The sequence below is a fragment of the Neomonachus schauinslandi genome, chromosome 10 (assembly GCF_002201575.2).
Source record: "Neomonachus schauinslandi chromosome 10, ASM220157v2, whole genome shotgun sequence".
Taxonomy (NCBI): Eukaryota; Metazoa; Chordata; class Mammalia; order Carnivora; family Phocidae; genus Neomonachus; species Neomonachus schauinslandi.
The window spans coordinates 13,348,337-13,362,830 of NC_058412.1; the positions used below are offsets into that span (position 1 = coordinate 13,348,337).

At 39.9% G+C, this 14,494-nt stretch overlaps 1 protein-coding gene across 1 annotated transcript in view; it reads right to left on the reverse strand.

The window, feature by feature from the left end:
- SMC6 (structural maintenance of chromosomes 6) overlaps window positions 1-9,032 on the reverse strand; it is a 76,810-nt gene extending 67,778 nt beyond the window's left edge. Inside the window, 2 exon segments of the mRNA XM_021697792.1 lie at window positions 891-1,033; window positions 8,844-9,032. Coding sequence (XP_021553467.1) covers window positions 891-1,028 — 138 coding nt within the window. The 5' untranslated portion in view covers window positions 1,029-1,033; window positions 8,844-9,032.
- Between the last annotated feature and the right edge of the window lie 5,462 nt (window positions 9,033-14,494).

The window sequence follows — 14,494 nt, forward strand, 5'->3', positions numbered from 1 at the left end:
ATGACATCTGGGTTGTTTCAGTTTTTGGCTATTATAAATAAAGCTGCTATAAACATTCATGTATAGGGGCGCCTGGGTGGCTCAGTCATTAAGCATCTGCCTTCAGCTCAGCTCATGACCCCAGGGTCTTGGGACCGAGCCCCACATCGGGCTCCCTGCTCAGCGGAAAGCCTGCTACTCCCTCTCCCACTCCCCCTGCTTGTGTTCCCTCTCTTGCTGTGTCTCTCTCTGTCAAATAAATGAATAAAGTCTTAAAAAAAAAATTCATGTATAGAAGTTTGTGTGAAGGTACATCTTCATTTCTCCGGGACAAATGCTGGGTTATAGGGTGCATGGTGAATTAAAAAAAAAAGAACAGCCAAACTACTTTTCAGAGTGGCTGTATTATTTTACATTCCCACCAGCAATCTATGAATGATCCAGTTTCTCTGCATCCTTGCCAGCATTTGAACTTGTCACTGTTGTCACTGTTTTTAATTTTAGTCATTCCGATGGGTGTGTAGTAATATCTCATTGTGGTCTTAATTTGTACTTCCCCAATAACAAATGATATTGAACATCATGTCATGTCACGTCCCTTACTGTCCTTCTGAAGCCTGCAGGGTTGATGCTACAGTTTTGTTACCGGTAATTTGTGCCTTCTTTCTCTTCTTCCCTTTGTTGGCCTTACCAGAGGTTTGTCAAATTTATTGATTATTCCAAAGAATAAGCTCTTTTATTGTTTTACCAATTGTTTCCGATAATTAACATAAATGTCAAAAGTAGTCATATTATTTTACCTTAGGTTTTTCCTTAAATCATACATTGAATTATCCTTACATTGAATTATCAAGAATATGACATATAAACCAGACATGAGAACCATGCCAGGCCCCAAATTTTGCACTTACCAAAGTAGAGGTACCATTAGTGAAAGAAACTGTACATTCATCTTCATCACCGTCTTTGTCAAAGTAATCCAGCTCTTCTTGTCTTGGTCTTTTGGCATTTTCAGGAGAGAAGAAATTTTCTTCCTTTCTTTTGGCCATCGGGTCTGAACATATATTAGAGTAACAATGCAGTAAATCAAGTACAGGCATCCATATGATGGTTCCATTCATATTAAACTTAACAAAATAAATGAGACAAAGCTTAAATTTTAAGTACTATGTCCATTCGTTTTTACTTTTAAAAAAATAAAAATATCATCTGTACAGGAGGAAGGGGCCATAAGCCAAAGAACACCAGTGGCTACTAGAGGCTAGAAAGACAATGAAACAGATTCTCCCCTCGAGTCACTAGGAAGAAACACAGCCCAACTGCTGTCTTGGTTTTAGCCCCAGGAGTCATGTCAAACTTCTAACCTGCAGAAGTATAAGGTAATAAATGTAATGTTGTTGTCTTTTTAAATCATGTGTACATGCTACACTAGCTGATTTTACTTCAGAGTTATTCATGGCCAAGATTTTATTGATATGGGCCTACCTAAATGTTTTGACTCTTAAACTCACAAAAAGTAAAAGATTTTATTTGTGAAACTGTGGCTTCTAGTTTCCTAGATCTATTAATAGAGATGTCATATGCCTTCTGAAATTATCCCAGAGCAATCATTCAATTTTTCAGATAAAACTATTAGTAGTTTCCCTTAACTATTCCCTAAATAGTCCATGCTGTCTACTTTTTTACAAATGTACTATAAAATTTATGCCTAGAAAACTAATGTATTTAAAATTACACAAGATTTTCTGAACATATGAAAACTGCACCTCAAGTTAAAGCCTCTGTGATTAAAATTAAATGTTATGACTGATTGTTGCTTCCATTTTTCTCTATAAAAACACATTTAAGACTTCAAATGAAAAAAAAAAAAAGACTTCAAATGATATGTACCTAATAACTATTTATTGAGTAAATGGAGAGAAAAATCCACAATATAGGTAATCAAAATGTCTAAGATACAAGGAAAGAACAAGAAGAATAGTTCTAGCCTTGACCCATTTAAGTCCTTCAAGTACTATACCGTAGCAACCAGGTCTGTACCAGGTACCTGGGCAGCAAGAGAGTAACTGAGGTTTTCTCTCTCTTGATTTTGGACTGACGGACTCCTATTAGTCCTCACTAGAGATGACAGCCATATGTGATGATATGCATACAGGGCAACAAAGCCAGTCTTAGTGTATGTGTGTCAGAGGGTGGGAGACTCGTGGAGTGGTGTTCCAAGAGATGTGCAGGAACCCGAATGGGGCCTCTAGAGAAGGAATGTGAGCAAGAAAAGGAGGGTGAGAGAGGAAGAGACATCCATACACAGTGTTTAATTTTTTAATCCACTACTTTCCAAACTTATATTGACATAACCAATCTTGCAGAAATACCTGTGCATATTTTGGGGAACTATCTTTGTCAGGCTTGGTTATTTTGACAATGCATGCCTCATTAAATGAACTGAGTGGTTTTCCCATCCTTTTAATGCTCTGAAATCACTTCTACCGCATGACACATTAAATGTTTTTTCAAAGAGAGAAAGAAGTAGAATTAAAGCTATTAGAAAGTGGAGACTGTTTGAAAGTTAACTTTATGAAATCATTTAAATTTCTTTCTTGTATACCAGTTTTTACAGGTTCACTATATCCTCCTGAATCGATTTTTCTGTAATTTCATTTTGCAAAACATTGATAATGTAAAGCCTCACATTTACTACACAAGATTACCTATGTTTTATAAAATCCTCATCTGTAGTCATGACTCCTTCATGCAAATTCTATTTAATTAAATTTTGAAATATTTTCTCCAAAAACTAGATCTTTAACTTTATCAAATCTAGGTTTCTTTAATGGGAATATTTTAATGTTTATTCATATTTTTTATACAACCAAATATAAGGGCTATGCAGTGGGTCTAGAGTTCAATCTTTTATTCTTTCTCTCAAAGTGCAAGCTAAAAAAAAGCAATCAGAGGCTTCCACTTCCAGGAAAATGGAATAGATATATTTTCCCCTATTCCTCCTGCTAAGGTAAAACTAAAAACTTTGGAAATTACATATATAACAAACATAACACAACTCTGAATGGGAAGGAGGGAGATTGACCAGGGACCTTAGGACACAAGGAATGACATCATGATGAGTTCCCTGAGTTTTTGTTTTGCTTCAAATACCCCAGACTTGGAGAAGACAGCAACTGAGGAAACACCAAAGGGTGTAGGGGGAAAAAAGGCCTAACGAAAGCTTGCTCTCTCTAGCCAAAGGACCAGAAAAAGGGCATCCTAACAAGACAGAAAACTTTTACACAATAATTGTTTTACTTCAGCCAAATACCACACACACACACACACACACAAACTGTGATGCTCCCTCTACTCCCCCAACAACACACACACTAGCAAAGGCCAAGTAGGTAGCCTGGACTTCCACCTTGTAAGGCCATAAGGAGGCATTTCCACATCCCAATCAGGCTAGTGTCAGAGAAGGCTATGTAGGCCAAATAGGGAGCCATGATAACGGTGTAAATGGGGCCCACCTAGGAAGCCTAGATGTCTACCCTGATCAGGCAGTAATAGGGTGCTACCTACTCCCATTTTCCATTGGATAGTGTCACATGAGACCTTTTACCATTGCCCAGAGAGGTAAAGAGGCCACCCTGCAAAAGTACATGGAAACCATGTGGAACACCAAAATTCCTACTCATCCCTGGAGTCACTGAGGCTAAGGAAAGAGCTCCGGTAAAGTTCTAGATCTGAATCTTTGCGTCCACAGCCTAACACAACACATAGGGCAGCAGTTCTCAAAGGTTGTGGCTGAGCTCTTAAAAAGTACTCAGGACTTCAAAGAGCTTTTTATTTATCCCTATCAATATCTACCATACTGTAAATTAAAACTGAGAAACTTTTAAAACAAAGAACACACATGTACACGTTCTATCAGTCCTCAGAGCAATGGCATCATCACGTCTCATAACCTTTGGAAAATTCCATTCGCTCATAAGTGAATGAGAGTGAAAAAGGCAAATAACATCTGACTGTTACTATGAAAACTGTTTGACTTTGTAGACCCTTTGAAAGAGTCCTGGACCGCACACTACAAACTGCTTAGTACAGGGGATACTATAAGCAAGTCCATGACACAGTGCCATAAATTGTAAGGCATAGCTGGCAAGCAATTAAGCTAGAGCAGCAGAGAAGAAGCCAACCAGAGAATGACTTACAGACTTGATATTCAAAGTATGGTCCATCCAGGGACCAGCAAGTAGCATCTACATCTCCTGGGAATGTATTAGATATCCAGAATCTCAGGCCCCTTCCTAAACCAAATGAATTAGAAACTTCATTTTTAACAAGATCTCAGGAGATTCACAAGTGCATTAGAGTTTGAGAAGAACTGTTGTAAACATTTTAAAACTTGGACTTTATCCTATCCTGAAGGCAATGAAGAACCTAATCATGCTAAAACAAATGCCATCTAAAAGGTATTTATTAGATCAAATCTGAAGGACATTTAACCTAAACAAATGCCTGAGACAATACTAACATTACAGTCACAATTACATAATATTCAACATCTTTTTTTTTCAAATAATTGAATGTTAATTTTGAATCTCTTAAACAAGTTAAAACTTGAAAAGCCAACCTATTTCTCAAACTATTTAACAACGAGAGTCAATGTATATTAGTTTTCAGCTTGTTGCTAACTTAAATTCCCTGGAATACCACCATGCCATTATTTTCCCAAAAATACCTTCTTCTCTCCCACCCATTCTCTATTTCCTTCTCAATTACTGAGCAGTAATTTATTTATTGCAGGAAAGCAAAGAGGACACATTACCGTTTGGTTTTCCCCATGCTAAATGCCTTTTTAGATACTGTTTTCATTAATGCCCAATAATGATCTTGCAGTTAGCAGGCACTCAGACATCACCTGACTGATTTAAGTATTTTACCATGAAAAAATGGCAGTTTTTCAAGTAAAACTGGGGGAGGGAGGTGCATGTAGATAAATGTGGTTAAGCTTCTTAAAATGAATGTGAGATTCTGTACTACACAGAAGATGGTGTGCTACATGATGACGATGTTTTTTATTTGCTGTGCTTGGCCTAGGATTTGCAGTATGCTATTAGGTTGCCATGGTAACATGCATCTGACAGACACCAAAGGATCCTACCTTTTAAAATACAAATTACTCTGTAATTTAATGATAATGGATTTTTAAAAACACATATGAATGTCCTGAGAGTCAGATACAAGTTAAAACAGTAAAATTATTTCCAAAAGGCTAAAAAGACATATAAATAGATGCAAAGAAAAATACTTCTAATATTCTGAAATACAAAAGGGAAAAAAAATCTCCTCTGGGATTTTCAACACATCCATAAAGCTCTTCATTTGTTTATTTACAATAAAAAAGTCAGAATTAAGGGATACATCTCTCCCTCACAGGAAGCCAATCAGAGCAGGATAGTAACATATATACAACTGTTAATAAAAAATAAGTTCAAGAAGGAAAATCAATAACCAAGAGTTAATTACAGCAAGTAAGTGAATAGGAAATTTGAGAGATCAAATACACTTCAACAGGATTATAAGTTCCTAAATATTAAATTTTATTGTGAACCATCTAATAATTCATACTTCCCATTAACATCCAAGTAGGAACTAAGAGCAGTGAGAACAGATGTAACAGAACTGAAATTATCAACAGGAAATAATGGTCAAAAATAAAGGCAAATTGCTGCTACATCTGAATCTGCTATGGACTGTTTACCTCATCTCCAATTCTGCCCCTCCCACCACAACCGACGTACTCAATTCTGCATTAAACAATCTCATTTTTAATGTAGTAAACTAATTAAGCACATTGCTTGGGATTTTTCATAAAATCATAAGATGCAATACATAATAAATATTATAAATAGTTAAGTGAAAAAATTCTTTTTTTTTTTTAAAGATTTTATTTATTTATCTGAGACAGAGAGAATGAGAGAGACAGAGAGCACATGAGAGGGGGGAAGGTCAGAGGGAGAAGCAGGCTCCCTGCCTAGCAGGGAGCCCGATGTGGGACTCGATCCAGGGACTCCAGGATCATGACCTGAGCCGAAGGCAGTCGCTTAACCAACTGAGCCACCCAGGCGCCCAAGTGAAAAAATTCTTAAGTCCATCTATCAAACAATTCTAGATCAGTGTGAATGGGGGCAAAAGAGACCAGCCACTAAAGGGTGAGGAGGCACTGAAGAAAAGAAGTGGCAATATCAGGGATGAGAGGAACAGAAGAAACCAAGAGATTTAAAAGTATGGGTGAGGGGCGCCTGGATGGCTCAGTTGTTAAGCATCTGCCTTCGATGCTTTTGGCTCAGGTCATGGTCCCAGGGTCCTGGGATGGAGCCCCATATTGAGCCCCGCATCGGGCTCCCTGCTCGGCGGGAAGCCTGCTTCTCCCTCTCCCATTCCCCCTGCTTGTGTTCCCTCTCTCGCTGTCATTCTCTGTCAAATAAATAAATAAAATCTTTAAAAAAATAAAAAAATAAAAGTATGGGTGAAATGGGGGAGTAGAATTAACATTTGTTAAATATCTACTTACTACATGCTTAGCTTTTGAGATAAACACTTTAACTCTTTTAATCCTCAACATCCTTATAAATACTGTCCTTATTTTACAAAAGGGGATATTGAGACTCAAGAAGACATTTTGCCCAGACTTGTGTAGCTATAACTTAGCAGAGCTCAGATCTAAACCCAGGTTTGTCAAAACCCAAAGTCAAACCTCTTCAATGCCCAGGTTCGTCCAGGCATGAACAACTGAGTTTGTTTACAGGCAGCGAAACTGGCTATTAATTTACTTGTTTTCTTATCTATATTTTGTTAATGTATAAAACTACAAAAAGGATTGTACTGTGATGTGTCCTTCTAATGTTACTATTTGAGCCAATTAAAACTTTGGGCTTCAAAAAATTTCATTTTGTGTTTCATTTTTAGAAACAATCTTTACACAATGCTAAATGCCATAATAAGTAGACAGTGCAGGTTTGGAAAGAAAAGGGGTAAATAATACATTTATTTTGTTTGGAAACATTGAGTTTGAAGTGTTCCTAGGATATTGAGAAGGAGAGGTCAACAGGCAGTAAAATATACTCTGCAGTAGGGGTGGATTTGGGAGTGATGCTAAGAAAGCTACAGAAATTATTTTGAATTTGGTCACCAGGGAAAGTAAATGAGAAAAGACGTATCTCATTAACTAGTGAATCAAAATGCTAACATTAATAGAAGTGACTATACTTGACCCTCAGGCACCTGGACTTACTAATGTGTGTGTATATACAGAACTGTGACATGTAATTATGCCTTAAATATAATGCATACCATTATGGTAAAATTTTGAGTTTCTTGTTTATTGATTCCTGAAAGTAAGTCAAATACAGCTTTGATTAATTTTTCTAACTTAGTTCTAAAAATTTAGGTAAGTCAAGATTTAGGTAGGTTTTATATAAAATTCTACGTCTAGACACTCAGTAAAATAAACCTTTGGGGAATAAAAACTGATTCTCACTTTAACAACTTTAGTATACCATTTGTGCTTACCTTTGTTGCCAAGCTCAATACTAAATGCTTTACATTTATTATAGATAGAGATAGGGCTATAAATATCCTCCTCCCACCACACACACACACACACACACACACATACACACACACACATTTAGAATCCAATTACAGAGTAAGAACTAAAACTTAAAAGGTGATACCAAAAAGCTCTGGTCACACAACACTCGTTCTCTTACAAAAAACATGCTTTATAAGCAATATTCTAGTGATCTCCAAATTTTCTGTAATCATACCCATTCAGAAAAAGAAATTTTGAATACATATTTCAACATAAAATTATCACTCTGTGTATTTCACACAGTACCAGAATGAGATAAAGTAAATCTAAGTAGAAGTTCTAATATGTTCCCTTCCACCCACACACCCAAGTAACTACTACCTAATGCATATGTTATTGAATTTTTTTTTTTTTTTTTTTTTTTTGCTACTGAATATTTGAAAAAACTATACAGCAGTCATCTAAAAGTTAGGGAGTTTGGACTTTTTTTTTTCTCTGAATATACATTCCAGAATAGCTTGTCTTAAAACACTCGCTTTTAATCTCCTACTCATGAAATATACACAGAGTAAAAGCGCTCGCGTAAGTTCTGCCTTTAGGGTTTACACACAAAATAGTTGCTCTTTCCAGGAATTATCACAATATTATCTGAAGTCTTGGTCCCACAGCCGTTTCTCTATCCTAGAGTCTTGTGTTCCGCAATTCCCAATCGGGATTCCTCTTCAGTTCATTTCCACAAGAGAAGAGGGAATAGAAATGCCATCATAAAACCTCCAAACATTACAATTTAATTTTTCTAGATAATACAATCTGCGTTGTCATGACGCTGGGGTTTAACAACAAATCGAAGTGCTATTTGCATACATCTCATAAACAGACTAAGTTGTTGCCGGTGAGGTCTCAGATTCGCGCTAAGAGCCGGATGTCCGAGCCCACCCATCCCCTCAAGCTACTCCCCTCAGCCGAGGGCCGGTAGGGGCCGGGCGCCGGGTCCCACAGCCGGAGCCGGATTTGTCACCCCGCCGGCGGAGCCCGAGGAGGGGCCCAGCGGCGACTGGCAAGTTTCCCGCGGTTCAGGAGACCTGTGTCGCCCGCAGAGACAGCCCGAAGATCCCCGCCGGCGGGCTGGCCCACTCGGGCCCACGGGGACACCCTGGACACCGCCGCAGCTCCGGTGACCGAGCCACCACCAGGTGGGCTGGAGGGCGCCGGCTAAGGGGGCAGCGACAGGGGATGGATCCGGAGCAAGGGAGAGCGACAGCGCGCGTCCTCACCTTACCTCGAACAAGTCCAAGTCTCCCCAAGGAACCCGATCGGCGCGGCTGTCGCGGTGCAGCTGGGCGCTAAGGACACCCTGGGGCGTCTCGGCCTCGGCTGGCCGCCGTTGGCCCACCAGGAACCGCGCGCCCGCGGTGGGAGAAGGCAAGAGACTGGCTGCCCCGGCGCCCACCGCCGGACACTCCGCGCCTGCGCCCCGCCCCCCCTCCCGCCGGGGCTCAGCCCGCGCGTGCGCGATTCGGAGTTTTCGCGCCCCTAGAGTCTAAGAGGAGGGGCCGGAAGTGCCCCTCAGCCGGCGGGGAAGCTGGTAGGCACGCAGGGCTCGGCGTCGACGGGACGTGCGGGGCCGGGTGATTTGCCTAAGTGAAAGGGAAGAGAACTCGGAGTACCCCGGCAACAGTTCCAAGCATGCGTACAGCCGACCGTCTGCAAGCCTGGAAAGTCTAGCGAGAGACTGCGGTCGCGGAAAGGGGACGGTTACTTCCCGGAAGAGGCGGGGCCACGTGGGAGAGGGCGCCGAATTAGAATTGCGTCCCGCAACTTCCCGGGTGGGGTGCTGCAACCCAAATGTTAGTCTTTGCTTAGGGAAAAATGAAAGAGGACTTTTCTTTTTCGTTCCTTCAAATTTTTTTGTTTTTTTAGAAAATCTGTAAACTTGGAGGCAACAATAGTTAGCATTCAGACCAAACTGGTAAATGACGGAGGGGCGTCTTCCAAAACCGAGGAGAAACGGTTGTCTGGGTAAGTCCCGCGGACCGTGGAGAGGCGGCCCCGCCCGGTCCTTCCTCTGGCTCCTCTGAAAGGCTGGGTTGGGGCGCGCCTCCGAACCTCGGTCAGCGGCTCGGCTGGGAGTACGGTGGGAGATCCGCCTGGCCACGATCCGGCCCCGCTTGCTTGGCCCCCGGCCTCCCCGCCCTCGCCCCTCTCCGCCAAGGCCAATGGCCCCTGGATGTCCTCCTCCCGGGCACACTGTAGGGCGAACGCCCACGCCCGGTTCGAGGCCCAAGCGGGCGTAGTCACACTGCGGTGTTCCTTTTTCAGTGTTGTGCTCTGAAAATACTTCCAAGATAGCAGTTACCTTAAGGCATTGTGGTTATTTACTACAGTCTTGCCCCCGCCCTGGCTTATACTGTGAACCCCCCTCAATAAATATCGGAACTAACGAAGTTTTAAGTTTCTTGGCGTAGCTTACAGTGCTGTTCTCATCTCTTCTGCCTTTACACAACTCAAGTGATTATGTTCATCTAGTCAAATATTCTACTTCCTATATTCCGCAGTCTTCCCTTGGAGATGGGAAAAAGTGGCATTTACCGCTACCCCACTTCACCCCCAAATAGATAGATGACAAATTTCTGGGCTCCAGTAATGGAATTCCTTCCATCGAAGTCACCTTTTGCTTCTAAAGATAATCAAATGTATATTCTTCCCGTTGGGGCCCTTGCCATGGCACAATGGAAAGTAGGACCTGGTCAAAATAGACTGAAACACTATACTATCTGGTCTAAGGGTCCTTAGTAAACAATGGGGAACAGTTGGGTCGTTTCTGCTCAGATGTCACTTCCTTTAGGAAGCCTTTTTTGATGCCCAGTATTAGGTAAGGTACTTACTCAGTGTACTCCTATAGCTCACTCATGTTACCTCTGCCTGTCCGTGACACATTGTTGTAATTCTCTTTTCATCTCTAGTCTCACTTGCCCTACTAAAGTCCTTAAGTGCAGGGCTTTTCCCTCATTGTATCTAGCATCTAGAGTTCCTGGTACATAGTAGACATTTAGTAAATACTTAACTGTAAGTTAAGTCTGGGGTATGTTATGCTTCAAAGTTTACGCTAAATTCATATGAAAATAAAACTGAAGAAATCGGGGCGCCTGGGTGGCTCAGATGGTTAAGCGTCCGCCTTTGGCTCAGGTCATGATCTCAGGGTCCTGGGATTGAGTCCCACATGCGGCTCCTTGCTTAGCAAGGAGCCTGCTTCTCCCTCTGCCTGCCACTCCCCCTGCTTGTACTCTCCCTCTCGCAAAAAAAAATAAATAAAATCTTAAAAAAAAAACCCTGAAGAAATCATAAAAAAACAGCATTAATTAGTGAAATTATATGGAAATCCCATACAATCCAGTCTTGTACTGAAATAAACCACTTACCTATCTTTATATGAAAACATAGTCTTGTAAGTGGGAATTGGGAAATTGAAAATATTTCTCTCTTTGTTGTTAAGGAGGTTTTTTTCTAATGTTTTGGCTTAAAACGGAAATAAAATTGGAAAACTTGGTTTAATAAAATGTGTATTTTTGCATAAATCAAACCACTGACCTCTTTTTATGTTCTTTAAAATTTGATTCATTAGTGGAATTAGCAAGGTTCTGTGCTTTTCTCACCTCATTCAGTTTTATAATTAACCAATAAAAGCTTATTAGCTTTTAAGGAAGTTTTAGGAGCATAAATTGATTTATGGGCACCATATGGTTACATCAAAGGATTTGTTTTGTTTTAACCTGAAGTGGATTCTTGAGCCCTTTCTTTAAACTAGAAATACATGTCCTTTCTGTCAAGTAATAGTATCTAGAATAGAGTGATTGTCTTTATTTTAGTATAAGCTACCAAAACTGGTCATGAAGTTCAAAGGATATCAGAATCTTATAGTTCATCTGGTTTAGTGCCTCTCATTTTGTAGATGGGTTGAATATCTTCCCGAGGTCATACAGCTTCAGTATTATATCCAAGACCAAAATCCTAGGTTTCCAATCCTAAGTCTAGTGCTTTTTCAGTAAACTAAATAAATTGAAGACACTAATAGGTTATGAAGTTATTTACTGTGGGTTGTTCTGACTTTGTTGATTCATTTAAGTATTCTAGTGTCACATTAATTCTTAAGAATTGTTAATATGTTAAGGAGACTTCTTTTTATATGTAATATACATTGATGCATGATCAGATTGATGTCAATAAAATTTACTACGTTATAAAAGATGGGAGTAGAGACTCACCAAATCCCACACCACAAAATTTTCAAATTGTACCTTATTAAAAAATAAGCAAGAAAAAATTATACATAGTTGTGAGTGAGTTTGCTATATTTTGTATTTAAATTTTACTTAATGCTGAGCTATTTTCAAGTAACCTCATCAGGTTGATCATGACCTCATTCAAAAACCATCTGTTCTATTTTTGAGTGTAGTTGTACTTGAATATCTTAAAAGCTGTTGCATTCTATCCCTTTTTGGAACTTTATGTGCTTTTACAATCTTACTGTTCCAGAGGACACACTGGAGCAAAGAAAGTGGCAAGGAAGGGACAACAATAGATCATGGGAATAGACATTTAGGATTAACTGTGTTCTTAAAACATGTTGTGTTATTTTTCATAAAATAAACATTTCACATAATTTTTCCCTTTCTGGACTATTGGGGTATTCTTTATATTCTGCTTTTAGGAGTGATTTTTCAGAAGGAACATGCATTTTTTTTTTTTTTTAAGATTTTATTTATTTATCTGACAGAGAGAATGGGAGACAGAGAGCATGAGAGGGGAAGGGTCAGAGGGAGAAGCAGACCCCCCACTGAGCAGGGAGCCCGATGTGGGACTCGATCCCGGGACTCCAGAATCATGACCTGAGCCGAAGGCAGTTGCTTAACCAACTGAGCCACCCAGGCGCCCCAAGGAACATGCATTTTAAACTTAACCGATTCGATTTAGATCATAGATCTAATGAAGATAATCCAAAAATAGTATTTTAAAATAATGTATTATGTGTAAAACACTTATGTAATTTTACATAATTTCTTTTTGCATTTTATAACTGGCTATAAGATAGCACCATAAATGCAGAAGCAAATTAATGTGACAAACAGAAGGAGTAAATTAACATGTGACAATCAGGAAGATGATGATTTTAATATGTTTTAGGTTTTTAAACAGGATCACTGGCTTCTACGAGGAGAATGATTGTGTAGGAGAGGAGGGTAGTAAAAAGTAGAAGCAGGGAGGCCAGTTGGGAGACTGTTAAAGTTGTATCCAGACAATGCCAGGGGACTATCATTAGAAATGGGGATTTCGGATATATTTTGAAAGATTTGCTGATGGAGCAGGTGTTGGGGAGCTAAGTACAGAGAAGAATCAAGAAGGACTGCTAGGTTTTTGGCCTAAGCAACTGGAAGTAAAACAGTTTTGAGGACAGGTGGTGGAATCGAGAGTTAAATGCATATTACACATCCGCGTGAAGGCAAAGTAGGCAATTCGATATTCTAGTTAACAGCCCAGGGGAGATGTCAGATGAAGTGGGATAAATAATATTAGGGAGACTGGAGAAGAGTTCATTATAGAGTCTTCAAAGGAGACTCAGCAATAATGTCCTTTCCAGTGTAGTCTGCCTCTGCCTCTAAAAATATTCTTCTATAATTCTTTCTGCTCACTTTCCGGTTCTCATACACACTCCCAACCCTTTTAATACATTGCTTGGCATAGTTCTAATTCATTATTTTTTTAGTTAAAAGTAGTGAAGGCTTTATAAAACTTTATAATTCAAGGTCTAACAGAAGTTCATTAATGTAAAGTTAGAGAAAAAAGATTCATTGGCGCATGTCATGGAAGCTAGCTCCTATTAAAATGTCCCCTTGATTCCTATCACTCAGAGAAAAAAGTGAGGAAAAAAAGTATATTTCACAATAGCAGCAATTCTACCATGCTAATGAAAAAACTGAGCCAAGCGTTACTATTTTATAGGTGTGTGCTTGGGGAGCACAAAGAGACTCCCCTCTTTTTCAGATCCATCTCAATAGCTACACAGGGACTGTAGGGTAAGGTATCAGTCAGTTTGAAAAGATTTGAGATAGATTTTAAAATATGGTGACCAAAAAGATAGGCAACGGAAGAGACAGTTTTCTGGAAAATATCACATAACTCAGAAAAAGTGGAGAAGAAAATACTTCAGCTCAGAGATAGTAACTCAAATTTTACTTTCTGGGAACCAACAGATAGTTCTCTCATTCTTTTTCTTTTTGCCTACATCGTTCATAACAGTTGTGGTTTTTTTTTTTTTTTAAGATTTTATTTATTTGACAGAGAGAGAGCACAAGTAGGCAGAGAGGCAGGCCAAGGGAGAGGGAGAAGCAGGCTCTCTGCTGAGCAGGGAGCCCGATGCGGGGCTCTATCCCAGGACCCCGGGATCATGACCCAAGCCGAAGGCAGCCGCTTAACCGACTGAGCCACCCAGGCGCCCCAACAGTTGTGTTTAGTAGCTGTGATTCCAACTTTGTAGTCTTCTCTCACATTTTAGTAAAGGAATAGCCAAAATAGATGTCCTAGGTAGACATTACTGATAGCTGTTCAACTACCAGTGCTGGTGGTTCTGTAACACAACTGTGGATGCTTGTTCTTTAAACCAGGTATATTCTGACAAAAGAAAATAAAATAGCATGAAGAATTACGTTTTAAGTGTAATAATCATGTTATGTTGAAAATATTATTGGGGCGCCTGGGTGGCTCAGTCGGTTAAGCATCTGCCTTCCACTCAGGTCATGATCCCAGGGTCCTGGGATGGAGCCCTGCATTGGGCTCCCTGCTCGGGGGGAAGTCTGCTTCTCCCTCTGTCTCTACCCCTCCCCTGCTTGTGTTTCCTCTCCCCCCAAGTAAATAAATAAAATCTTTAAAAAACAT